This window comes from Terrapene carolina, unplaced genomic scaffold (genome assembly GCF_002925995.2).
Source record: "Terrapene carolina triunguis isolate 2854851 unplaced genomic scaffold, T_m_triunguis-2.0 Scaffold231, whole genome shotgun sequence".
NCBI classification, from domain to species: Eukaryota; Metazoa; Chordata; order Testudines; family Emydidae; genus Terrapene; species Terrapene triunguis.
In genome coordinates this window covers 13,721,616-13,746,948 of record NW_020664582.1, presented here as the reverse complement: position 1 = coordinate 13,746,948, position 25,333 = coordinate 13,721,616, and the positions used below count along the sequence as shown (strand labels likewise).

General features: G+C 44.0%; 1 protein-coding gene across 1 annotated transcript in view; it reads left to right on the top strand.

The window, feature by feature from the left end:
- Positions 1-25,333, top strand: part of DHRS11 (dehydrogenase/reductase 11) — a 70,504-nt gene that overhangs the window by 37,602 nt on the left and 7,569 nt on the right. The window contains exons 2-5 of the mRNA XM_024195362.3: positions 13,565-13,774; positions 21,949-22,043; positions 23,599-23,728; positions 25,026-25,118. Coding sequence (XP_024051130.2) covers positions 13,565-13,774; positions 21,949-22,043; positions 23,599-23,728; positions 25,026-25,118 — 528 coding nt within the window. The remainder of the gene's footprint in view (positions 1-13,564; positions 13,775-21,948; positions 22,044-23,598; positions 23,729-25,025; positions 25,119-25,333) is intronic.

The following is a 25,333-nucleotide window of genomic DNA, read 5'->3' as shown; positions in this document are numbered from 1 at the left end:
CAGCTACGTGAATAACGTAGCTGAAGTTCGAAGTACCTTAGTTTGAACTTACCTCGGTCCACACGCGGCAGGCAGGCTCCCCCGTCGACTCCGCGGTACTCCTCTCGTCTAGCTGGAGTACTGCAGTCGACGGCGAGCACTTCCTTGTTCGACTTATCGCGTCCAGACAAGACGCGATAAGTCAAACCCAGAAGTTCGATCGCTCGCCGCCGAACTACCGGGTAAGTGTAGACCTACCCTAATTTACCACTGATGTAAGTGAAATCAGAACCAGGCCAAGTTGTAACCTTTTGCTGGCCAGGGCTAGCTCTGTGAGGGCCAGATCCTAAGATCATTGAAGTTAATGGAAAGCATAGATCAGAGCATCAGGGCAGCAATCGCTCCAGCGGGGGTCGATTTATTGTGTCTAGTATAGACGTGATAAATCGACCGCCGATTGCTCTAGCGTCGACTCTGGTACTCCACCTCAATGAAAAGCGCAAGGGAAATCGATGGGAGAACGTCTCCTGTCAACACACCGCAATGAAGACACCACAGTTAGTAGATCTAAGTACATCAATTTCAGCTACTTTATTCACGTAGCTGAAGTTGCATAACTTAGATCGATCACCCCCCGTAGTGTAGACCAGCCCTTAGTCACCTTCTGCCACCATCCCACCTTTGCCTATCTGGTTCTGTTACTGCTTCCCTAATCTAACAAAGATGAAGGAGGTGAAGCATGTCCTAAAGTTCTAGATGTTCCCTATTCTTCCAGACTCTCCCATGGCACTTAGATCAGCCCTCAAAACTGGAGAAGCAACAACTGTTTAAACCTCCCTTGAGTAGGCATGTGCCTCAGAGTAACAGCAATGATTTGTCCTATGTGCAGAAGAGTGCTGGGAAACTTGCATATACAACTGGAGACAATATAGAGCTGGTTGGAGGGGAAATTTGATGAGGATTTTCTTTATTTCCTCCCTCCCCCCATTTATTTTAAAAACGTTGAAATTACATTGAATTTCAGCCCGCTCTACAGGTCTTTGAGGTCATGAGGGGAGAAGTGTGTGTGTGTGATTTCACAAACACTTTTTAAAATTCCCCCTCCCTCACCATTATTTTGAATCTTGGAATTCAAAATTAACTCAAATTTGAAACATTTTGGATCGCTCCAATAGACCTGCATCAATGAGAATGAAATGAGAGGCTCTCTGAAACCTGTGTGTGTGTGTGTTTTTCTACACTTTTACAGCATGTAAATGTGATTTTTTTTTTTTTTTACTCTTTCTCTTTGTTATCCAAGATGCACAATGATTCTTGATAACCTTGAGATATAGTGGATGTCCTGCTTTTGTTTTCTGTAACTTGGTACATTAACATCCAATGACAGCATCCTGCTTTACCATGATGGAAAGTGACAGTGACAGTTAAAATTCCAGGCACTGCTGGAACAGTAATTGAACAAAATTCTCACATCATCCTTGAGTGTACTGCAGTGCACTTTGTCAGTTTTTTAAAAAGAACAGCAATTTAGGAAAATTAAAAATGGCCAAGACTTGCGAAATTAAGACCAGCTCAGTCTTGAGCCTACCTGATGTTTTATTTCATTCTTGTTACATCTCTGCCAAATTGTCTTGCTGTTCCCAAGAATAAGAGACAGGTGAAGTCAGTTTGGAATTAGTTGCTATTAATCTTCTCCACTCCCTCCCCAGCCACCCTCAGTTAGAACTTTTTAATGTTCTGCAGATGCCAGAATTTGGGGGTATTCCCCCACTTGCCTCAATTTAAACATTGAATTACAAGATAGAGAGAGCCTTATGCCCATTTACATAAAGGCCCTTTTACACTGCTCTGGATGTAAATGTAATCCATGCCCATTTTAAGGCCCCTCTCCACTGTAAATGAGAATCTGATCCAAACAATTTTGACACTGTTTCACAGGATGAGGTCTCCAGTGGGTTTACTCATTTGCCATGTGTTCTGTTTTCTTCTGTATCTTGGGGGAGCAGGGACCTGATGGTGTTGGTGTGTGTGTGTGTGTAAAATATATCTATCTCAAGTGAAGTTTCTTAGGGAGACTCAGCGGGGGAGAGAATTATCTTATCAGGAAGAGGACAGAAGGAAATATTCTTCTTCCAACTGACCGAGCTCTTTGTGCTAAGTGTTACCTGCAGCATTTGGATTAGTGGATCTTAATTGCCTGACAAGTTTATTTTACACTGCAGTGGACATGATGGCTTAACATGTGTCGGCTGCTGCTCAGAAATCCTAAAATCAAGAGTGACCTTTGGTGTCTGAGTGCCTGGCGTAGCTTGTTTACTAGGACTTCCTGTTCCCTGGGGTGGCAGGATGTACCGAGATACAGCGATTGCATTTGGGAGCAAATTAAGATCTTATCCCAAATACAGAAAGTACATGGCCACGGACAGGCTTATGGGGGCAAAGAATGTCACCACCAATGCCGCTGAGACTCTTCGCTGTGATACTTCGTAACGGGCAAATATGGTGTGATAAGCTCTCTTTTTTTTGAGGTATTGGCATTCAGGCTGCAAGATTGTTTTCTGGCTGGGAAGATCTCTGAACTTGGGGCATTGTGTCTCTCTGAACCATTGAAATAATCATGAAAGCTGACGACTCGATGTAAAGCTATGATCAAAATGGATGAATGGCCCCTTCTATCTTATCACCTGTGTCTGCCTAGATTCTTATAGGGCTCCAGTCGTTGCTATATTTGCTTTCTAAAACCGACTCTCTGTATAACTTTTCATGAGTGATGTACCCGAATATTTGGAGGCTAATAATTAAACGGTATTGTTAAATTTTAATCTAAATTTGGGTTAGTGCAGATTGTTCTATATGTAATTTATGACTTTTAAAACAAACTTTGTAATTTTGGATGATCTAAGCACTATATCCAGATGTACAGACACTCCTTCCTTAACCTGGATGCTTCTTTTAATTGGCCCAACTGCTGCTCTTGCACATGGCCTCTTAAAAATGTTTCTTCAAGTGTATGCTACGGTCTTTTCCTCTTTTTAAACACACATCTTCCTTCAAACCTTATCAGCACACAGTCGGCCTATCAGCAAGAGCACATCGATGGCCAAATGAAACCACGCACAATGGGGGGGGGGGCTATAATTCAATCATAGGGGCAGTTTTATGCTGTGTCCTACAGAAATATTGTCTAGCTCAGCACAAGCAGAGCCCGATAGACAGGATGATGCTATTCAAATGTATCGATTTCCCTGTCATTTAGGCTGAACTCAGCAAGCCCCCCCCACTTTGTTCTGTAGTACTAGTAATAATAGTAATCGCAGTTTGCTTTACTGTAGCGCCTTCATTTAAGTAATTTGAAGTGTTATAGGACCTGATCTAGTGCCCACTGAAGACAATGGGCTTTGGATCAGACCCTTAGACATTAAGGCTGAGATTTTCAAAGTTGCCTAAGGGATTTGGATGTCCAACTCCAATTAAAATGCATGAGAATTGGCCCCTCAAACCCAATCTCAGCCTGTGCGTCTCCTCATCCCAGTGGGTAACTGAGGAGGCTCATCGGAGGCTGTGACTTGCCTAAGGCCACACAGCAAGTGATCGGGAGAACTGGACTCAGAACCCTGATCTCCGGCTGTGCCTCCCGGGTCACGCTTTTAGGGTCCAGAATTCATTAAGTTCTGCTAGGGAGACATTTTCTTGTTAGGATTTTCCGGCCTCTTCTTTGACCATGTTGCTGTCTCTCTTCATTTCCACGAAACCCAGAGGAGTGAATGAGTTGCACAGTTCTGAGTTATGTTGCTGTCCTGATTTCTGCTGGCAGATGAACAGAATGTTGATTCTTGCAAAGCTGTAGGGGGCCTTGTATTTCAAAGTTTTCCCTCTCGTTCGCATGTTGCACTGAGGAATCAGCTGCATCAGAGGCAAGTTGGATAGGAGCCAATGCCCACGCTTTGGTTTTGTGGTTAACAGGTCCTGTATTATTTGTAAATACACTGCAATCATACATCAGTTCGAATCGCACTCCCCCCCCCCCCCACTTCTCTCTGTAAATGCCTGTGACATGTAGGAAGATTTCACACCGTATTTCCCCCCCGATTTTCCCTGTGTGCCATAACATTTGTTTTTCCTCTGTCTCTAATGTTTATTTAGAAGATGATCATTTCTCTTGTGCCCCTTGATGACTCTGCCAGATGCTCTCTACCTCCCTAACTACCTGAGTAATTGTACGAGTGGAACAAAGCAGAATTCCCTCTTCCCTCACAACAGTAGACTCAGGATGTATTGTAGCTGCTTAAGTCCTTGGAACCTGCATAGTTTAGTTTCCCTATGTACAACAGGGTTAAGAGAATCTGTTTCCTTCATCCTTAGTCACGGACTGATGAAGAGGAAAACCCTTTGAGAAGTGCCTGAGCTCCTCTGGAGCAGCTCTCAAATACTCCGAAAGTTCAGGGAGTGAAATTGCCAGTGAAGTCAATGACAAAGCTTCCATTGACTTCATCAGGGCCAGGATTTCAACCAGGGTGTTTAGATCTGTGGGCTTTTGCTTTGGCTCATTATATTAATACGGACCAGCTGCAAAATTCAGATCGGGGTCTTGGTTTGGATTCTGACCAACCCTGAATTTCACAGCATTTGGACCTGGGGGGCGGGGGGGTTGTTTGAAGTTCACCTCTGAGATAGCTGACAAAAGAATAAGTCTGTTAATAAGCAGCGAAAGTTGGCTGCCAGGCTTGTTCGTGTCCCCCAGACGGGATAGATCTTTAATGCATTGGTTTATCACTCTTGTTATACTTATACTGAACCTCTGTCCTAAGTGGAAACTGGGATGCAGAGGAGCTGGGGGGCAAAGCTGCTGTCCGTTTAGTGGAATGCTTTTGGGGAAAACACTGAGGGTTTCTTTGCAGGGTTTTCAGCTTCCAAGCCTCCTCCCACTGGTATTTCTGTAGGACAATGCAATCTGGGCCACTGTATCCAGCAGAAATGTAGTTGGAATTTAGATAGGCAGCCTTGTTGTCCACCCAGGTTCCAGCTTGGATTAGCACCTTACCCTGATGGGGCCTAATTCAACAGCCATTGAAGTCAATGGAAGGACTCCCACTGATTTCAGTAGGTCTGGAGATGGCCCATGAGGAAAACGCTGCAAGCAGTTAACGCCGTAGTTTTACGTCTCATCCAGAAATCAGCACCTGCCGCCGTACTACCGCAGTTATTCACCCTGGACATGAGGGAAGAGTGCCAGCTCTGAAATCCTGGACCACACCCTCTCAAGCTGCTCAAGTACTGACCCTGCACAAGGCTGCTTAGATCATGAGATCTGGTCAGATCACAGCACAAGTTGGTGGTGGCTGTGGGCCTTTTATTGATTTATTTTTCCAGCAGCAACATGTTATCTGTTTGCATTGTCAGGATGCAACACAAATCAGTCTCCTGTGGAGGAAAGGGCTTATGATACGCGGTATGTCACATAGCCATGCACTGCACTGCATCAGGAGGGGTTGTGCCCCCACTGTCCTGCAAGTGGCCAGTCACTTTGGATACAGAGAGACGGGCTATAAAGGAAAAGAAAGCTCCCTTTAATGGGATGTACGTTTTATTTCACCCGCTGAAATGTCACATTGGTGAAACGGCTGCGGGCTACAGAACTTGCGAGTGATTTGGTGGATGTTTGTAGCCAGAGTCCATCTCTCCCCAGCAGCCAGACATCATGTGACTATCGCCTCATGCTGGAAGCTGTCACTGTCTCTAATGTGACACATCAGAGATGAGATGCTGTTTCTCATTAGCATCAGGGCCCTTTGGAAAGGGTGAGAGGGCATCCTCTGGAGAATTTTGGGCTGTGGCTGTTGAATGATTAACACACATGGAGAGCCGCAGAGCCTCTCATTTCATTAGCTTTGTATCATTTAGTTTGATAAAAGAGCTGGATGCTTATAATAATCACTGATAATGACTAATTAGCAAGGGTAATGCATGCAATTGCTGTGTCCTTTATCAACACTTGTGTGGGTTAAGCTTACAGCTTGTCACCCTCCAGGCTTGACGTTATTTATTATTTTTATTAGTGGCCCCGATCTTATGATGAGACCTCTGTTGTGCTGGGTGCTGTACAAGCATAGAACATGTATATGCAGTTAAATAATGTTAAAAAGACTTTCACATGAGGATTCAGAATCTTGTCTGTGTAACTATTTTTTTAATATTATCATTTACATTTTTTTACTCTCAAATGACCTGATTTTTGCCTTTAAAAATTCTCATGGAGACGCTTAAGGGTTTGCTCATACTGGGTCACAACCTCCCAGGCGAATGGATACAAATTCATAGGACAGATCAGCCACATGGAGCTAGATCATTGTATTGTTCTTGATGCAAAACCTGATACGGGGAGGCAAAAGTATGTCGCTTTTATACCCCCTTCTGATCCCAGGGGCTGTCTGGAAGTGGCTTTTGCCCCGTGTGCACGTTTGAGGAGCCTCAATGTTGCTCTAAGCTAGGGCAATTGTAAAGCAGCTGAAGCAGGGACCAGGATGTGGCTTCCAGGGGGTGAATGCATAGAACAAATGCATTACAGTGTGTAGGTGATACGCTGGAAAGCTATTCTAGCTCCTGCAATAAAAGATGAAAACTAAGCAAGGAAACAAAATACAGTACCAATGTTAATATCCCTTGTGAATGTGTGTGAAGATTCTATTCCTCTCTGCATGCAGGCAGGATTAAAAAAAAAAACCTAATAAACTCAGGGCCTGATTCCCCTCTGACTTACACCAGTGTAATACCATTGACTTCAAATGAGTGGCTCCTAATTTACACTGCTGTGAGAGGAGAATCAGGCCCTTAAAGCTGCACAAATGAATAATAAATTGAGCCATATTTATGTTGGAAGCATTCACATTAAAAAAGCACGTACACACAAATTCCCTTTGGTTCCCATAATGTAATGCTGCTTTATGAGTTTTGCCTCTTAAATTCAGGGGGAAAAGAGCACAAACAAACCCAAGCACAACAGAACTGTGGAAAAAAATGTATCCAATAATCTTCATCTTTCTGTTCATATACAATGAGCCCTAAGCTTCCCCTGCACAAAGACCTTTTCTTGGGCTTCTTGACATGAAGGAGCAGAATTTCACCCTGTTCTCACTTGCCAGGTTTTTGATACCGGATCATTATGCATTTTGCAATGTAGAGGTTCGTTGTTTACTATATGTAATGAATCCTAGCACTCTCTGAGCATGGTAGGCATGTCTCTTTTTTGTTTTTTAAGGGCAAATATTCAACAAAATTCAATGTAAAATTACATTGTGCAAACTGACAGTTACTTGTAACAAGGCACTTTTGCTGGGATTTAGTTGCTAATTAAAGGTCTGACTGTGTGATTGCAGTTACACTGGTGTAAACAAGGAGTAGCTCCAGACAAGTCTGGGAGGGTAATGCTAAGGCCAGTATTAGGGAAGTTGGTTTGTAGTCTAGGGAACAGTTGTCCTGCACCTTTAGTTATTTACATTAATGGAAAATGGGGATAAAAGGCTACCGGATGATAATGGTAGCACTTTAAATCTGTTTTGCATGGTGTGATTGTATACGCTGCAGGAAATCGTGAACTGGGCCCACAGGTCCTGATTATTATTAATAAACAAATCATTATTTTTATGACTGTAGTGCCTAGAAGCCCCAGTCATGGAGCAGGATGCCGATATATACTAGGTGCTGTCATCTCTTGCTTACGCTGTTTTTAATCGGGTAATTCCATTGAGTTAGTGGAATTATTCCTGGTTCGCATTGGTGTAGGTGAGATATAATCAGGCCTTGTCTTCATTGCTGAAAAGATGTGTGTTTTTTACCTCAGGGTAACTAATATGGTAAAAACACGGTGAAAGCCTGGCATTTTTGCTTCACCTCAAGGTAAATTAGGTGAGGTCAGCACTATAACCCTACGTGAAGTTGACTTTACCTAGTTTACCTCATATAAAATTGAAGTCCCTGGTCTTCCCTGTATTTTTAACTCAGGATGGTTCATACATGTTAGTTACCCTGAGATTAAAAATGCCTCTTTTTTAGCAGTGAAGTCAAGCCCTAGGCCCAAAGCCTGAAACCCTTACTCCATTCAGTTCAGCGTAGATATCCTATGGGATTCAATAGAAGAGGTGTGACTGGGGAGAAACAAAACACAAAGACATCTTTCTTTTGCTAATGTCACTTGGCGATGTAGCAGGGTGACCAGATGTCCCGATTTTATAGGGACAGTCCCGATTTTTGGGTCTTTTTCTTATATAGGCTCCTATTATCCCCCACTCCCATCCCGATTTTTCACATTTGCTGTCTGGTCACTCTACGATGTAGCGACTTGGCTACACAGCAGCACATATTCAGCGCTGCGGCTGTGTCGCTGTAGCACTTCAGTGTAGACACACACAGCAGTGCTGGGAGGGGTTCTCCTGTAGGGCCTGGTCCACACTAACCCTCCACTTCAAACTAAGATACGCAACTTCAGCTACGTGAATAACGTAGCTGAAGTCGAAGTACCTTAGTTCAAACTTACCGCGGGTCCAGACGCGGCAGGCAGGCTCCCCTGTCGACTCCGCGTACTCCTCTCGCGGAGCAGGAGTACCGGCGTTGACGGCGAGCACTTCCGGGATCGATTTATCGTGTCTAGACAAGACGCGATAAATCGATCCCAGAGATCGATTGCTTACCGCCGGACCCGGAGGTAAGTATAGACGTACCCTAGGTGTAGTTAATCCAATTTCCAGAGAGGCGGTAGCTAGGTTGATGGAAGAATTCTTCCATCAACCTGGTGCTGTCTACACCGAGGGTTAGAGACAGCGACATCTCTCAGGGCTGTGGATTTTTCACACCCCCGAAAAATGTACCTATGCTGATGGACATTTCCAGTGTAGACCAGCCCTAACACTGCTTTGCACCACTCTAGCTGTAAAAGGGGTATTAAAGTGGGTGTCAATTACCTCTTGTTTGGAAGCTCTAAGAACTACTTTACCCCTGAATTACACTTGCATCCACTTTTAGTCCTGTGACCCTTTTATGCTGCCAGTGTGGCATAAAAGGACCTTAGCATAACTGAGAATCAGGCCCAAGGTGACCAGCTACATTTCAAAGAAATAAAGGACAAGGATATGGAAAAAACATCAGAGAAAGGTTAATTTGAGAGGACATCATCTTACAGACTCTTACTCATGGTACAGAATTGTGCATTTGTATCACTGTGTACTGTTCTTTGCATGTTTAAAGTTTGATTATTTCCCCCCCCCTTTTATCTGGGGCAGGGTTTGGGTCTCGGTTGTCTTACACCTTGTCTCGTCATTTGCACCAGTGCTAAGTGAATGATTCCCTAACGATCTCGTTCCTTGCTTTGGCACAAACAGTGCTGATCTGCTTGTGACTTAACTCCCTCCCCCAACCTATCTGAGGTCTCACCACCTCCCTGTAGGTCGGCAGGTGACCTTTTGCTTCACTGCAGTAGCCTGCAGGATGTGAGATTGTCTTTCCTTCTCAAGTGCTTTGTCTTTTAAATTACTCTTGTTTCATGTGTCAAATCCCCCCACCCTTCCATCTGGCTTTTATAGTCTTACTTTTTAGAGGTTTTAACCATTGTTGTTTCTTATGTATATTGTTTATAGCGACACAAGCACCTATTTGGAGGTGTCGTGTGTATATTGAAAGCTTTATGAATATTATTTTACATGTCTCCAGCTCAGATACCATGATAATGAGTGCATTGTCCAAACCTGAATACAGTAGCTCTTTCCTACCCAAGATCTCAAAGTACTTCACAAGCATTAATGAATTAAGCCTCACAATATGCCTGTGAGGCAAGTCAGTATTACAGATGGGGAAAATGAGATATATTAAGGTCAAAATGTTCGAAAGTAGCCGCTGATTTAGTTACCACCTCTGAGATTCTTTGAGCTGGATTCTCAGCTGGTGTAGATCAGGATAGCTCTGTTGACTTTGATGAAGTCCCAAATTGCCTGAATTTTAAGAGCTCTGAGAGTACAAACCTCCAGCTGAGGTCAGTGGGGAAGAATATGATCAGTCTTTAAAGGTGGAAGTACATGAAACAATAGCTTTTGAAAATATGGCTGTGACACACAAATGAATGCAGTAACTGGGAACAAAACCGAGGTTTACTGAGTCCCCCCCAAACAAACAGACAAACAAACAAAAACTCCAAAACACCCCTGAAGCAGTTGCTAATATTTTAAAATTCTGACTGGAGCTGATCAGAAAATGAGCAGGGGAGAGAGAATCACATTTTTTGTGATTCCTCCCCCCCCTCGGTCGAAAATAGATATTTCAATTGAAAATTTAATCAAAAATGTGAATTTTGAAAAATGTGAACCAGCTGTAACCCTAATATTTTATGGGAAAGGGAGGGGAACACTTAAGAGAATCCAATTTCATTTACTGATTTGGTTTTTAATTTTTCTCCCCAAAGAAAGGAACTCTTTATATGCTGTATGTTATAATTTAACATTCCAACTGAGTATTTATATTCCAAGAAGGCAATGTGTGAACTCTAATACGCTTTCACTGTCTTATATATTAATTTTAAAAGACAATGTCAAGGTAACTAGTTCCCAAAATTTACATACTGTGGGGGAAATCCTGGTTTCATTGAAATCAATGGGAGCTTTGCCATTGCCTTCAGTGGGGCAGAATCTATTCACCCTGTGTCTGTCTTTTAAAAACGAGCTAGTTCTTTTAATGTTGACGTTCCACTGATGTTTCTTTGACAAACTGATTGTTGCGGAGAGCTCAATTTAAATCACTCATCCCCTCCTGCTGCTTGCATTAACAAAGCCCTGCATGTGTATTTTAAGAGTGAATTTCACTCAGACCCTGCCTTATTCAGGACTCACCAGAAGCCAGGCATGGTTTTTGCTTGCCTTTTGGTGGTTGTTTTAATTACTTGTTACTGCAAAGACCGGTTTATAAAACAAACACCTCAGTTCAAGTGGGAAGAGGGAGGTTGGGCGCACAATAGTTTAGTCATCTGAGGGCTGTAATACAGTACTTTGGTCTAACTCTGAGTATGGGTTGTTTAGTGGTGTTTAGTGGCCTCTGATATACGGGAGGTCAGAATGACCTAAAAGCATTAATGATACATTTTAGTCGATTTTGTAGACCTAACCCCTTTGAATATATCACTTGGTAAGGGAAGAGTAATATTATTATTATTTAATCTATAACAATTTAATTATTATTTATTATTAATATATATTACTACATACTGTGCCTTTTACGTCTGTCACAGTAAGACACCTTGGATGAGCAGGGCTGGATCACTAGATTCTTGTACAACAATGCTAATGCCTGATCCAGTGCCTGCTCACATCAATGGGAGTCTTTCCATTGACCTCAGTGGCTGCTGGATCCGACCCTTAGACCTTGACCTTGATCACTTCCTTGTGGGCAGCAGACAGGTCAGTCCTCCCAAACCTAGGTGCCCTTTAGGAAGATTCCTTCAAAGGCTGGTGCCTTGTAATTTATTTTGGCTAGTTAAACCACATGAATGAAACTTAAATCGTCAGCAAGTCACCTCCAGGCATGGGCTCTGTTACGGTCACAGTTTGGGGTGTGCCAAGACATCAGAGACTTGGTGGATCTACATCAGTGTTTCACGGTGCATACACTATGGTGCGGATGGCGCTGAAAAGTACTTGTATGGAAACCAGACAGCTTAAACCAAGTCCCTGATGCAGCTAAGACCTAAACGTGTGCTTAACTTTAAGTACATACTTAAGTCCTATTGAAATCAATGGAAAGCTCAAGCTAATAGTGCTAGATTGGTGTGGTTGGAGGACCCTTGACTTGAATTCATTCCTCCCCAGGCCTGATCCAATTCCCATTGAAGTAAATGGAAAGGCTCCCATAATTTACAGTACTCGATCAGTCCCTAAATTTGCTATCTTCAGGAGATGATGCAAAGCTATCTGTTTTATAGGGGGGAGGGATAGCTCAGTGGTTTGAGCATTGACCTGCTAAACCCACGGTTGTGAGTTCAGTCCTTAAGGGGGCCACTTAGGGATCTGGGGCAAAATCAGTACTTGGTCCTGCTAGTGAAGGCAGGGGGCTGGACTCTATGATTTTTTGAGGTCCCTTCCAGTTCTAGGAGATAGGATAGCTCCATTAATTTATTTATTTTATTTATTTAAGGCTTTCTCTCCTATGGGTGTTTTGGGGGGGATTATTTGATAAGAGCATATGTTTTGTTTGAGTTACTGCTCAGTGGACCAATTTTGCTTTTTGTCGCTCTTTGTTATAAAGGTAGAGGTTGACAATTATTTGCACCATGCAAGGTGGCTAAATTAAGTAATCTGAATAATAAACGTTTTTAAGTATTAAAAAAAAATGACTTCAGTGAAGGATAGTCGTCTTGTGCAGTGAAGTCATAGGGCCAAGACTGAACTTTGTATAAATCCTTTAATGGTTCTGAGAATACAGTCCATGCTGTGCCCTTGTTCCATTTATTCAAGCTACCTGGAAATGTCTGATATTTAAAACACCTCTGCACCCAGCAGATTATCTTCTTCCTGTAAAATACTACAATCCAGCACACACATTAGACAGCATGGGCCAGATTGTTAGCTAGTGTAAATCAATGCCACTCCGTTCACTTCAGTGGAATGATGCTGATTTACGCCAGCTAAGGATCTGGCCTTACAAATGTAAACCAAGGGGAATTCAGTTTTGAGTAGTTATGTCTGTGACATTTATAGCATCCAACCCAAGAGGATAAGCTCTGTGGAGCTGGATGAGCAAATGTAACGTGCAAGTGACAGGCAATTAGCAAGGCAGCCTACGCTACACATAAGATCAGGCCTCCTCTTGCTAAGTCTGAGGCCTGGTTTACGCCTAAAATTTAGGCTGACATAGCTACATTGCTCAGGAGTGTGAAAAAAATCACATCCTGGAGCAATGTAGTTAACCTGAACTAAGCCCCGATTTAGACATGGCTAGGTTGATGGGAGAATTCGTCCATCATCCTAACTACCACCTCTCGAGGGGGTGGATTTACTGCAGTGGCTGAAATCCCCCTTCCATTGCTATAGCAAGTGTCTACACTACAGTGCTACAGTGGCATAGCTACAGTGCTGCTGCTGTAGTGTAGTCATAGTCTTAGTCCCTTTCTGCGAAGATGTTTTAAAATCAAGGGTCAAGGACCATAATTGTAGTCATCAGAACAGGAGATTCTGGCAGCCATATCTGCAGCGGCAGCGTGGTCCAGTGGATAGTGTACCACGCTGGGATTTGGGTTCTGTTCCTGGCTCTGTTGCTGATTGGCTGTGTGACTTTGAGTGAGTCACTTCCCCTGTCTGTGCCTCTGTTCCCCTTGTCTGTCTTTCCTATTTAGACTGCAAGCGCTTTGGGGCAGCAACTGTCTCGTACTATGTGTTTATACAGGTCTAGCACAATGGGGCTTTGATCTTGGTTGGGGCTGTTAGGTGCTGCTGTAATACAAACTAATAACGAAAGTACTTGCTGGCAGAAATGAAGTGCACAGCTGATCAATTGGGCCTTTCCAGGGGAAGGGATTCTGATTGCTTTTCTCTTCCTTCCTTTTTTCTTTCTCTAGAAATTGGCAGCAGAATGCCAGAGTGCGGGATACCCTGGCGTCCTGATCCCCTATAAGTGCGATCTGTCCAATGAAGAGGAGATCCTATCTATGTTCTCTGCAATCAAGACTCTACATCAAGGGGTTGATGTGTGTATCAACAATGCTGGCTTGGCTCGCCCCGAGCCCCTGCTCTCTGGGAAAACGGAGGGTTGGAGGATGATGATAGATGTGAGTAGTACGCCCGCGAAACAATGGGAACTATGATGGGCTGGCCAGAGAGATGCGAGTCTTTGCCCTGACCGAGCGTTTGGATGCAGAGATAAGTGTCGCCAGCTGGCTGGGTGCTAGGGATGGGAAAATGTGTTTTGCCTGATTCTTGAACCATCTGGGATGTAGGAGTGTTTACAGTAGGGGAGATCGTGGAAAAAGGGAGCAGAAAGGGAGGGAAATCTCCATTGGAAAAAAAAGGGTGAAAAATGGAGCAGAGACCAGGTGGAGTGAAAACCAAATACAAAGAGACTGTGAGGAAATAAGGAGAAGGGATGGGGAGAGGACACCCATTTTTCTGGCCCTCATCAGTCTAGTATCTGGGCACTTCACAGTCATTAATGGATTTTATCTTCAGGCCACTCCTGTGAGGTAGGAAAGTACTGTTATCCCCACATGGGGAACAGAGACATGAGGTAGATAGTGTCTTAGCCAGCGTCACACAGGCAGGCTGTGGCTGAGCCAGAGATCGAACCCAGCTCTGAGTCACAACCCAGTGTCCTAGCCAATAGACCATCCTCTCTATCTTGATATGCTGTAGACATCCACTTGTCCTGGCCTAGTTTGGGGTGGGGAGTGATTATTTTGCCCCAGTATAGTACTCGTCACAGGCTTCTCTTTACCCAGAAAAATGAGTTTTGGTTTTAAATAAGATCATTTTCTGGCATGGGGTGAAACATGGGTATAAATTTCATGGGGAAAAAATTAGCAAATGTGAAGGCACAGCCTAACAAATAGTCTTAGAAATGTTGCAAAATCTCCACCCCCCACAGAGGTTCACCATCTCAAGCTCTCTCCTGGTCTGTGTGCAATATTGGTGCCCTGGAATCTGTGGCATGCTGATTCCAGGAGCCCTAGAGTACTGCCATATCCCTGCACACTCAGGGAGTCATTACCGTGTAGTTGTGTCAAACGTCCACTCACAGACTAAGGGTATGTCTAGATTGCAGCCACTGGGTGTGATTGCAGCCTGAGCCAACATACCCCCAAGTTAGCTTAAATCTTGCTAGCTCAGGTCTGTAGTCAGCCGCCCCTCAGCTTGGGCTTGGCTATCGTATCTTTGAATCTCTTGCCCCTGAACCTCCTACAGGAGCCCCCCAGCCTGGGCAATCTTACTGTTCCTGGCAGAAGTTCAGCTCACTCCCAGAGTCTTTTCAGAGCCCAGTTCACACTCTCCTTGTCTCTAACCACTGGTGGTGTTTCCCAGGGCCCACTGTAGGCCACTGGCTTGAAGCAGCCCTCAAGGGCCTTCACTCATACTGAGCTTGTTGTGTCAATCTGCCCCAAACAGGGCAGGGCGGGCGGCGGGCAGGTGTGAAGGAAAACCTAAGCAACTGCCTCCGGCTGAGCTCCCCTTGCTACCAGCGCTCACTAGCGTCCCTGGGAAAACTCCTCCCTGCTTCTGTGGTCAGTCTCACCCTTCTAAGTTCCACTTCTCCGAGTGGTGCAGGTTCTGCGGACGCACCTAACTGGTGCTGCCTGAGTACAGGAGTGCTTGTTAGCCTTTCCACCAGTGGGTTGAAGGGCTTGTCCCATCACTGGGTCTTGGAACAATGAAGCTGTGGCAGCACATGCGTCAGCTTGGGCTAGCACCACGAGTAATCACCGAGCGTTCTGGGTGAGTTTGTACAGCCAATGCCTGCAGCCTAGACATATCCTCAGAGCTCCATCCTTTGAGGACTTAGGTAGAACTTTAGTGGCATGTAGGATTTGTACTGACTCTGCACTGGGGTAAATGTTATACTGATGTGATATGCCATGTTACCGATTGGCAAATATCCCTGCCGTCCATCTTCTGTTCATCTCTACACTGAGGTGTTGTGGTTTGATGTACCTGGAGAACCACAGCATGGAGTGCACATACACAGGAGCTGGCCTTTCTGCTCACTGTGCTGAGACATGCCAGAGGCCACCACCAAACCACCTGATACATCCAGGAGTCCTGAACCTACTTCCTACCTTGTCTAGATTTGTTGACCCTCCGGATGATGTCTCAAGGCCTATTAATTTTCCCAGGCTTTCCTTGAGGAGGTGGGCTATTAACCACATGCCCTAAATCCTGAAATATTTAATACTCTTCAGTATTATTTTCCTTCAATCTATTGATTTTTTTTTAAAGTGAAGATCCTAATTTTTAAACTAAAATTGGAAACTAAATGCCAGGTGCCAGCTTTCGTAGCGAATCCCGTTAGTTTCACAGTTTGTTGCAGCGGTAGGTGGTAAAATGGGTTGATTCATATCAGCCTAATAAACTACATTGAACTACATTACAAACGTTGAATCTATCTCCCCATGTAAGTACTCTCACACTTCTTATCAAACTGTCTGTACTGGGCTATCTTGATTATCACTTCAAAAGTTTTTTTTCCTCTTACTTAATTGGCCTCTCAGAGTTGGTAAGACAACTCCCACCTTTTCATGCTCTCTGTATGTGTATATATATCTCCTCAATATATGTTCCATTCTATACATCCGAAGAAGTGGGCTGTAGCCCATGGAAGCTTATGCTCAAATAAATTTGTTAGTCTCTAAGGTGCCACAAGTACTCCTGTTCTTTTTGTGGATACAGACTAACACGGCTGCTACTCTGAAACCTAATAAACTATAGCATTCCTTTTTTTTCCTGGTCTTTATTACTTTATTTTCTGTTCAAAATCTGGTTAGAGCTGGATACCACAGAGCCGATTTCATGTGCCGTACTAGGAAATTGTGAAATTCAATCACATTATTTACAAAAACAGTCTCCTACGAGATGTACATACAGTACCTAGCATAATGGGACCACAATCTTAGTTGGAGATGCTACTGTAATATTAATGATAAGTGCATGGATTTATGGTTCTGTTTTCTGTACTGCACTGTGCCTTTAAACGTCGGAAGGCCGTCTGCAATGGAAGCAGGGTTGTGAGGTGATTTGGGATCTTACAGCATGAGAGAGACTTTCTATTCTCTCTCCCTCTTCTGGAAACTTTATTTTTATTTTTTCTAATTTTAAGTTATGGGAAATGACACAGAGAGTCCTCCATACTGGAAGTGCATGTTCTGCTCATTGTGTATGGACAACATACCTGTGTGTGTCTGCTCTGATGTAGCTGTGGCATTAATTGTCAGGGTGATGTTACGTCACCTGTGTTAAACCGGGATGTCCAAATATTATCCAAATGAGGTTTTATTGACAGCTTGCCAGAAGCTGAGAGCTGAACCTAACGTGTGTCTAATGAACCCAACTTCAGTGGCACTTTTAATCTGGAGGGGAAGTCCATGGAAATCACAGGCCCCTGTGTACCATGAGCCATCTTGATCTGAGCAGCTTTACTGAATCTGGCTCATGATTTTTAACCTGCTAGTAAACATTGAAAGTGCTATTAAAAATAGCTCTGGGTTTTGCTTCCTCTCTGAATAGTCCCCTTTTCACAGCTATGCTCTCACCGCCTGGAAGTCTCACTCTCTGAACACACTGTAGCTGCATATAGCTTTCGGTCTGGCAGTGGGGCTTTTGCTGTCTCTCTCTAACTACATATGCATCAGAGGGATACACTTACTGAGTGCCACATGTGTGCCTCTAATCAACATACGTTGGTCTGTTTCTGATGCGCTTTCTGAAACTTTTCAAGAGTTTCTTGAAACAGAGGCTGCCCGCTCCTTTCATGGGCCATTGGGTCTTCGCAGTGCTCAGAATAGTACGGAGAGAATTTCTTCAAATATTCTGCAGGAAGAAAAGCATTAGCGAATGCTTTTATTTTGAAGGGTGTTACAGAAGCATTTCAAAGTCCAGCTGTGCTGAAGGAGAGGGGGGAAAAAATCTCCAAATAACCCTAGATCCCTTCATTAGGAGACATTTAGGGCCTTAAATTTAATGGAAGGGTTTTTAAACTGTTTCTTCTTTCCTTACATCATTTATGAGCTTTTGAGACTGACTTTGACTTTTACCAATCCCTCTTCCCATGTTTCTTCCTTGAAACCTCTTCCTGAAGCTCCACCAGCCAGAGAAGTGCTATTGTTTATTTATTACAGCCCCTACTGCGCTGCTGTGGGATTCCAGATCCTTGTCACCTGAACTGTTGTCTGTTGTGTATTCCTCCCTCCCTCCTCCCCCCAGTGCAGGCTTCTCAGGGCATGGACCACATCCTCTTTGTGTCCTCTACAGCACTGAGCAAGCAGTTGGCACTTAACAAATACACAGTGTATGAGTGTGAATTTTATGCCACTCTGGCAGCATAAAGGGGCCTTAAAATGGGTGGAAATATCCCCTAGCCCCAAAATATCCGTGAAATGCCCCTTGTACAGAGGACCTCATTTGAATAGTGTGGAGAGAGCACCAGGGCCCCTGGCTCCAACCCCTGGCATAGGGGGACGTCAGAGGCATCACTGATGCATACTTCATTACACCTATTCTCTGCGTCCTGGGGCTCATAGAAAGCTACGTTCGAGCCGTCTCAAGGCAAGGGCTAGCCAGGCTCCTGTAGGGCCCCAGGATATGGGGAGTGCAAAGGTGGTTTAAAGCCACTCTTGTGCCCTTGCCCCAAGTGCAAGAATGGAGCAACTGGGAAACAAGCCCTGAGATTTTTATCCATCCTCGGTCGGGTTCACTTCCATTGACATTGGCAGGAACATGTCTTGAGAAGGACCTCAAATTTGGCTTGAATTACACCATGGTTTTGTCTTAATTTCCCCCTGATTCTGTTTCCTATTATGGTACTTTGTCTCCAGTTGGATGGGCAGAAAAATGGCCTCTTGCCAATCCATTGCTGAGATCTGCTTACGAGGAGAGGTATATTGGTAGCATATTGCTCAGCTGATTCTATTTCGGGACTTGCAGCAAATTACCCCTTTTTCCAATATCTCTTTATTGAGTTTAGTTTCTTTGAATCTCTCCAGGTAGATCCACACAAAGTGGCGGACAAATTGAAAAGGTCAGAAATGAGAAATGTCAGATCCCGGGCAAGGTGGATCAAAGGCAACAATCCCTCTGATCAGAAATAGGAAAGGTTTTACAAGTGTGGGAGCAGGTCCTCAGCTGGTGTTAATCAGCATTGCTCTATTCCCTTTGATGGAGCTATGCCGATTTTACAGCAGCTAAAGATCTAGCTCATAAAATCATAGGCAGAATGAAAACAATGTTTGCTTCCTCAGCATGGCTCATCTCCACGTGTACAATGCAGCTCCTGGCTGGGGTGTGAACTGGGGGGGCGGGGTTAAAAGCACTTATATGATTTAGGAATATAAAACCCAGTGGGGTTTTGAAAATCTCACCCCAAGTCTCAACGCCCAATGAGTCATGGGACGGCTCTCCATTATCACAAGGTAGTGGCTTTGGAATAGGAGCGCGCCCCTCCCTCCCCCATACCTCGAAAACAATCCCTGCATCTCCTGGCACAGAGAGGATTCCAGCAGCCAGGTTTATGCCCAGAAGACAGATAACCAAAGGTTAACGTTTAACACCAAATCAGAGATCCAGGCTTTCAAACTCAGCAAGAGCCACCGCCTTGTGCAATGTCTAGTAGGCCTTGAAACTTTAATGGAGTGATTTATGGCTGGCCCCTGCAAGGGTGCCCAAGTGGGGGAGGATGCAAAGAGCCTGCATCCTCAATGCAGAGGCTGGTCATAGTTACAGCCTTGGCTGTACAGAGGACGCTCAGGGCTAAGCTCCTCCAAAGGGAAAGGGTTAGGAGGCAGGACTGTAGTCCCATCTGTCATGCCTGTCCACACCAGCCCAAAGACTCAGGCCCAATTTCTCAAAGGTATTTAGGTGCCTAACTCTCATTGAAATAGGAACCTAGATACCTTTGAGTGTCTGCCATATGGTGCTTTAATCACAGGACCATCCTTCCCCCTCTTTTCGTAGAATTGTAGGACTGGAAAGGACCTCGAGAGGTTGTCTAGTACAGTCCCCTGCACTCAAGGCAGGACTAAGTGTTATCTAGACCATCCCTGATAAGTGTGTGTCTAACCTGCTCTTAAAAATCTCCCATCTCCTTTCCTCCGGTTTATGAGGTTTCCGTTCTCCCCTTTATTCTCTCAGCTTGTTTATAATATTGTGCTGTAAATGAGACCCAGACTGAAGTCTGCTCAGCCTTCTACATTCTGCTCAGGAGAATCTGGAGCCCCGTGCTGCGTACACACCTTATTTTACACAGTAATCTTTGAACAACTCCTTCACGCTTTACCCACTGACCTTTACAGCCATGAATTCAAGCAGAACCTTCCGTCCACTCCACGTGGGCTACATTCCAGCCCAGAGGCAAAAGATTCCAGTGCACATACCATCACATTCAGTAACTCCTTGCGTGGTGCGGGGGTGGGTGAAAAGTCCTGGCTCTCTGGGTCTTTTGACAGTTCTTCATTGACCGGGGATGCTTTTTGCAGTTTGTTTAACTATACCTCTGCTGTGTGTGTACGCAAAGTGACAATACAGTACTGTGTGAGGCACATTTTTACAGAGGCCAGTGAAACCAGTAGCTCTATGACACTGGCAGATATTGCCAGTAGATCTAACGTATTCTCCTGGAGAGGCTTCAACTACTTGAGATGATTGTGAGCCTCAGGACGAGCAAAACGAATCCTGGCAGCTGCTGCTTCACCTTTGTCCAGCTGAGTCGTGGAGGCTCTTTGATGCTACGTATCCATTTCCCTACACTTGTCACTAAAGTACCGCAGTTAATAAGATTCATAGTGTGGTGGGTGGCTTTTTTTTTTTTTTTTTTTCCTGATGGTAAAACATTTACTTTTTGGCATCCTCCCCAAATGTAACTGCATGTTGTAAAGCGCTCTGTGTTGCAAGATCATGATGATTTTAGCTTTCTACATTAAACATTGCAGAAATGCCCCTCCGTCCTTGCTCCTTCAAATAGCCTAATAGAGAGGCAAGCTCCCAGATCCCCAGTTAGTGTAAGCTGGCACAGCTCCATTGACTTCAGTGGAATAATGCTGATTTACATCAGCTGAGAATCTGAGGCCATTATACTCACGACTTTACGGCTTCACAGAGAGCAGCACTGGTGTTCATGGAGGCTTTTAAAAGCCAAGATCTATATCTCAAAGGTTGGTTTTGGTTGTTTGTTTATTTAAGATTTTGACTGAAACAATCCATTCACACTTTCCTTGACCTTGCTAACTGTGAAATCAAAATAGATTTGAAATACCCTGCCTATTCTGGGCTTTACTCCAGCCCTGGAATACAGGGCAACTTTGGTGAGACCTCTAGAGACCTCCCACATAACCAAGGTAAATTTTTAACCTGGTATATGGGGATTTTAGCCTCAAGTTCCCAGGGTGATGGCATTGTGCTGGCTAAATGCCCAGGTAGTGTTTATATGCTCAGCAATGTGTAGTAAATTTAAAAAAAAATATTATTATTATTATTATTTATTATTGAATTTATTTATTTTTATTGAGGTAGCTCTGAGGAGCGCCAGTCATGAACCAGGACCCCACTGTTCTAGGTGTTGTACAAACACAGAATAAAAAGTCAGTCCCTGCCTCAAAGAACTTACAATGAGAAAACATAGTTTTCACTTTCCCGTAACACAAAACCAACCAAACACGACTTTCCTCTCACTTTGTTTCGAACCAATTAAATAAAATTCATACTGGCTGAGACAAAGCCTAGAGAATTTCACCCCCTTAAAATGAATGTTGTTGTTGTTATGGTATCAAACTTTACAAGTCCTATAGATACTGTAACGAACTGGCTAGGGTGTATATGTCACTACTGCACTCTACAGGATGGAATCAGAACTGCCTGAGCATTTATCTTAGGACCTATACTGGTGACAGTTAATGGAGGGTCTTTTTTTTATCTCAAGTTGTAAGAACCTGTGCTTTGAAGCTGGAGGATCAGACTTCTATCCTGTTAAGTTCTGAATGGTAGTGGTTGCATTGTAGTGACAACTGTGAAGCCCCAGGTGGCTGTGGATTCTTTGTTAGTCACCAATGCTGGTTCCAGCCACATTTTCCTCCATGACCTGTTCTAAAGTGCATGCTAGTATATTTAAGCAAAACCCATTCCTTTGGCTGCAGTGTGGTTACATGGGTTGTAAGTCAAGGCAGAGTTTATCCCAAGCATGCAAGGATGAGCATGAAATCCATGGTCACTACAATGGGCTTTAATCTTCATTTTTTTCCTTCTGTTTCAGGTCAATGTTATGGCCGTAAGTATCTGCACTCGGGAGGTCTATCGGTCTATGAAGGAGAGAAACATTGATGATGGCCATATTATTAACATTAACAGGTGAGAGACCGGATTGTGGTAGTCACTGAAAATAGGCCTAATTTGCTGTGGGTTGGCTTTTCTTTGTTTTCTTTTGTTGCTTTGCAGTGCGAAGCAACTGTCTCCCTGTCTCCACTGCTGCTTGTCGCTGGAAGTCCGTCTGTATCCAACTGGGAGTTTTTCTGTGCGTGTATGTTTTTTGGCCTTTTTTTGATACCAAAGATTCATGCACCAGGTTGCCAGTATATGTTACTGACTAGTCCCATATTGTTTCATGCCCTATGTAATGGGCCTGTACTGTAGCACTTCATAGCTTCTCCTTTTCCAGATAAGGCTGCTGCTTGTGCCGCTGTACACACAGTATCGGGACACAGGCTATCAATGAGCCCTCTTCTCTCCCAGGCACCCACCCTGGTAGTGCTTCATAGACAACATTCATTCATGTAAAGCCTGAATAATGGAGCTGTGTGTGGGTGAAGTGTTGGGTTGGGAAGGTGAAATTCTCCCCTCCAGCCCGGGACCAAGGTACAGGCAGAGAGAACAGCTGAGCCACTTAGGAATCTGCATAAACACACGGATCCTCTGGTCTCTTCCCTGGCCCAGACTCTTCGCTGGCAAATGTAGGGGTAGTATGGAGAAGCCGCCTGGGAAGGGGGTCTCCATTCACAGCCGCAATGTACGGTTTACGTGTTGCAAAAGGCCTTTTATTGGCTCTCTGCACTGGGATGATACAATCCCATGTCTGGTACTAATATTGACTTCAACTGATGTTGGGCCCTGTATGTTGTCCTATTCTGTTTGTACCTACAATGACAAACATTCCTCTCACCTTCTAATAAACTCAGGCTTTTCCTACTGGAGATTTTTGCTGGTTACAACCGTTGGTGTCTATCCATCCATATAGCACCAGTACAAATCACTGCTTTTAGCTTTTTTTTCTTGTTGACTCTATGGTGTGGCTACACCACTGACTGGCTACCTCTGGTTAACACTCCCAGTATAGACAGAGCCTTAGTGTCATCCCATTATTGAAGCCCTAGGAGCTCAGTCTTTGGGATGGGTCTGAACTTTTTCTTTTTGATTTGTTTTGGGGAACGTCAGTAGAGCCAGTTAAAAACTTTGAACCTTTTTCATTGAAAATTTCAATTTTTAAAACATTTTGACCCCTCTATAAACTGTCAAAAGCAGGAAAGATTGTCATAAAAATGTTGCCCCCACCCCCTCAAAAAAATAAAAATAAATCCAAACTTTTCAACTAGCTCTAGAAATCAATTATGTAAAAAGAAAAAAAAAAATCTCACGGTGCATGATTCTCCCCATTTCATTCTATAGCTTAATATGCTCCTCCACTATTCAAAGCCCATTAGCTCATTTCCTAGCTTACAGCGGGAAAGGGGGAAATTCCATATTTACTCATCCATGTAGAATAGCTATGTTGTTTTCCCCCCCTCTCTTTGAGTTCACTACGGCAGCAATACTTCAATTTTTTTAGTATGGTACTGGTTCCTGTTTGGGACGTCTCATGCTGCTCCCTGCTCTCCTCCCATCACCCCTTTTCTTTCTGTTTTCTTCTCAGCATGAATGGCCACAGTGTCGTGCCACAGTCAGATGTTCATTTTTACAGTGCCACCAAGTATGCTGTTACAGCACTGACGGAGGGGCTAAGACAAGAACTTAGAGAAGCCAAGACTCATATACGAGCTACAGTGAGTGGTTTTTCTCCCTGCTGTTATAATGAACAGTAGAATGCTCGCTCAGGATGTGCGTAGGAAGTTTTACCTTTGAGGCGTGTTTTGGAGGGCGAGGGTAGCACTTCTAAACCAGAGGGCCTGTTCCTAGCTCTGCCTCTGACTTGCTGTGTGCCTCAGCTTCTGGGCACCCAAACTTGAAATATCGCAGGCCTTATTTTCAAGGGGTGTGGAGCACCTACTACTCAAACACGTTTCACGGCGCACACACAGAGAAGTTAGATAAAAACATAAAAACTGTTACCACCAGGTTGCCATGTAACACTGCTTTATTTCTGAGAATTCAGAATGATAACACATAAGAGCCGCAAATAAACAGAGAGTGAGAAAGCAGACTGCTCCCTAAAACAGAGCGGCACAACTCACCCAACCTTACTCTAAACTGTCTGCTGACTGACTGCTGTTAGACTCGTATCACATGCTCCCCTACCAACCTCCCTAACCTGCAAGAAGGACCAGGGAAAATCCCTGGAATTTAAAGTGACAGCGTACAGTTTTAACACAGTTTTCAGTATACCACTGAAAATCAGCACCTAATTTGTCCAAGTTAAACACCCAAAAGTTGAGGCAACCAGAATTAAGGATGGTTGTAGAAATTTAAACTCTCTATGCCACAGGTCCCTCATCTGTAAAATAACTCTTATCTACCTCACCAGGGTTTGAGGAGGCTTAATTCATGTTAGTAAAGTGCTTTGAGATCCTCATAGAGACGTGAGTATAGAAATGTGAATGGACAAGAACTCGCAACGGGAGTCATGAGACCTGGGTTCTACTGCTGACTTTGTCCCTGACTCACTGAATGGCCTCAGGCGAGTCACTTAGCCCTCCCGTGCCTCAGTTTCCCTTCTGGGAAAGGGTTGGGGAACCAGACCGAGAGACAGGAGATAGGGATTCTGTTGGGAGAATAGCCTTTTTTGAGCTGCAGTAACTTACTGAGGAAGGAGGAAAAATATATTAAAAATGGATAATACCAGTCAGATAGTAGCTTTGCTCGAACTGTTTAGTAAGCTTGGCTCTCAGAGGTATTTTATTCAGCAGTTATACTGTATTGCAAGTTATTTTGTTATTTGCTGTGCTGAACCTTCTCTTTGTAGAGTAGGGGATATCTATCAGAGGTACCCATGGTAATACCCTACAGAGATCATTAAATCAATCTCTATTCTCTTAACATATTTGTTTTTTTTTTTTTTTTTTTTTTTTTTTTAATGAAAGGGGAGTTTCAGATCCCATTAGGATGTTCTCTGTTCTTTTCCAGTGTATATCTCCAGGACTGGTGGAAACTGGATTTGCTTTTAAACTTCACGATAATGATCCAGAAAGAGCCGCTGCAACCTACGAGAGCATTAGGGTAGGGAACTGAGAAACGAATGCAGAGGAAATTTACACTGATTGCATGGCTAATGATCTCTCTAACTAATAATCTTTTAGGGCCCCAAGTCTGCATGTCACTGAGCGCGTCTTGAAAAATGCTCAGCATCCTCAACTCTCATCGAAATCAATGGATGGGGAAGGGACTCAGGACCAGGGCCGGCTCCAGCATTTCTGCCGCCCCAAGCAAAAAAA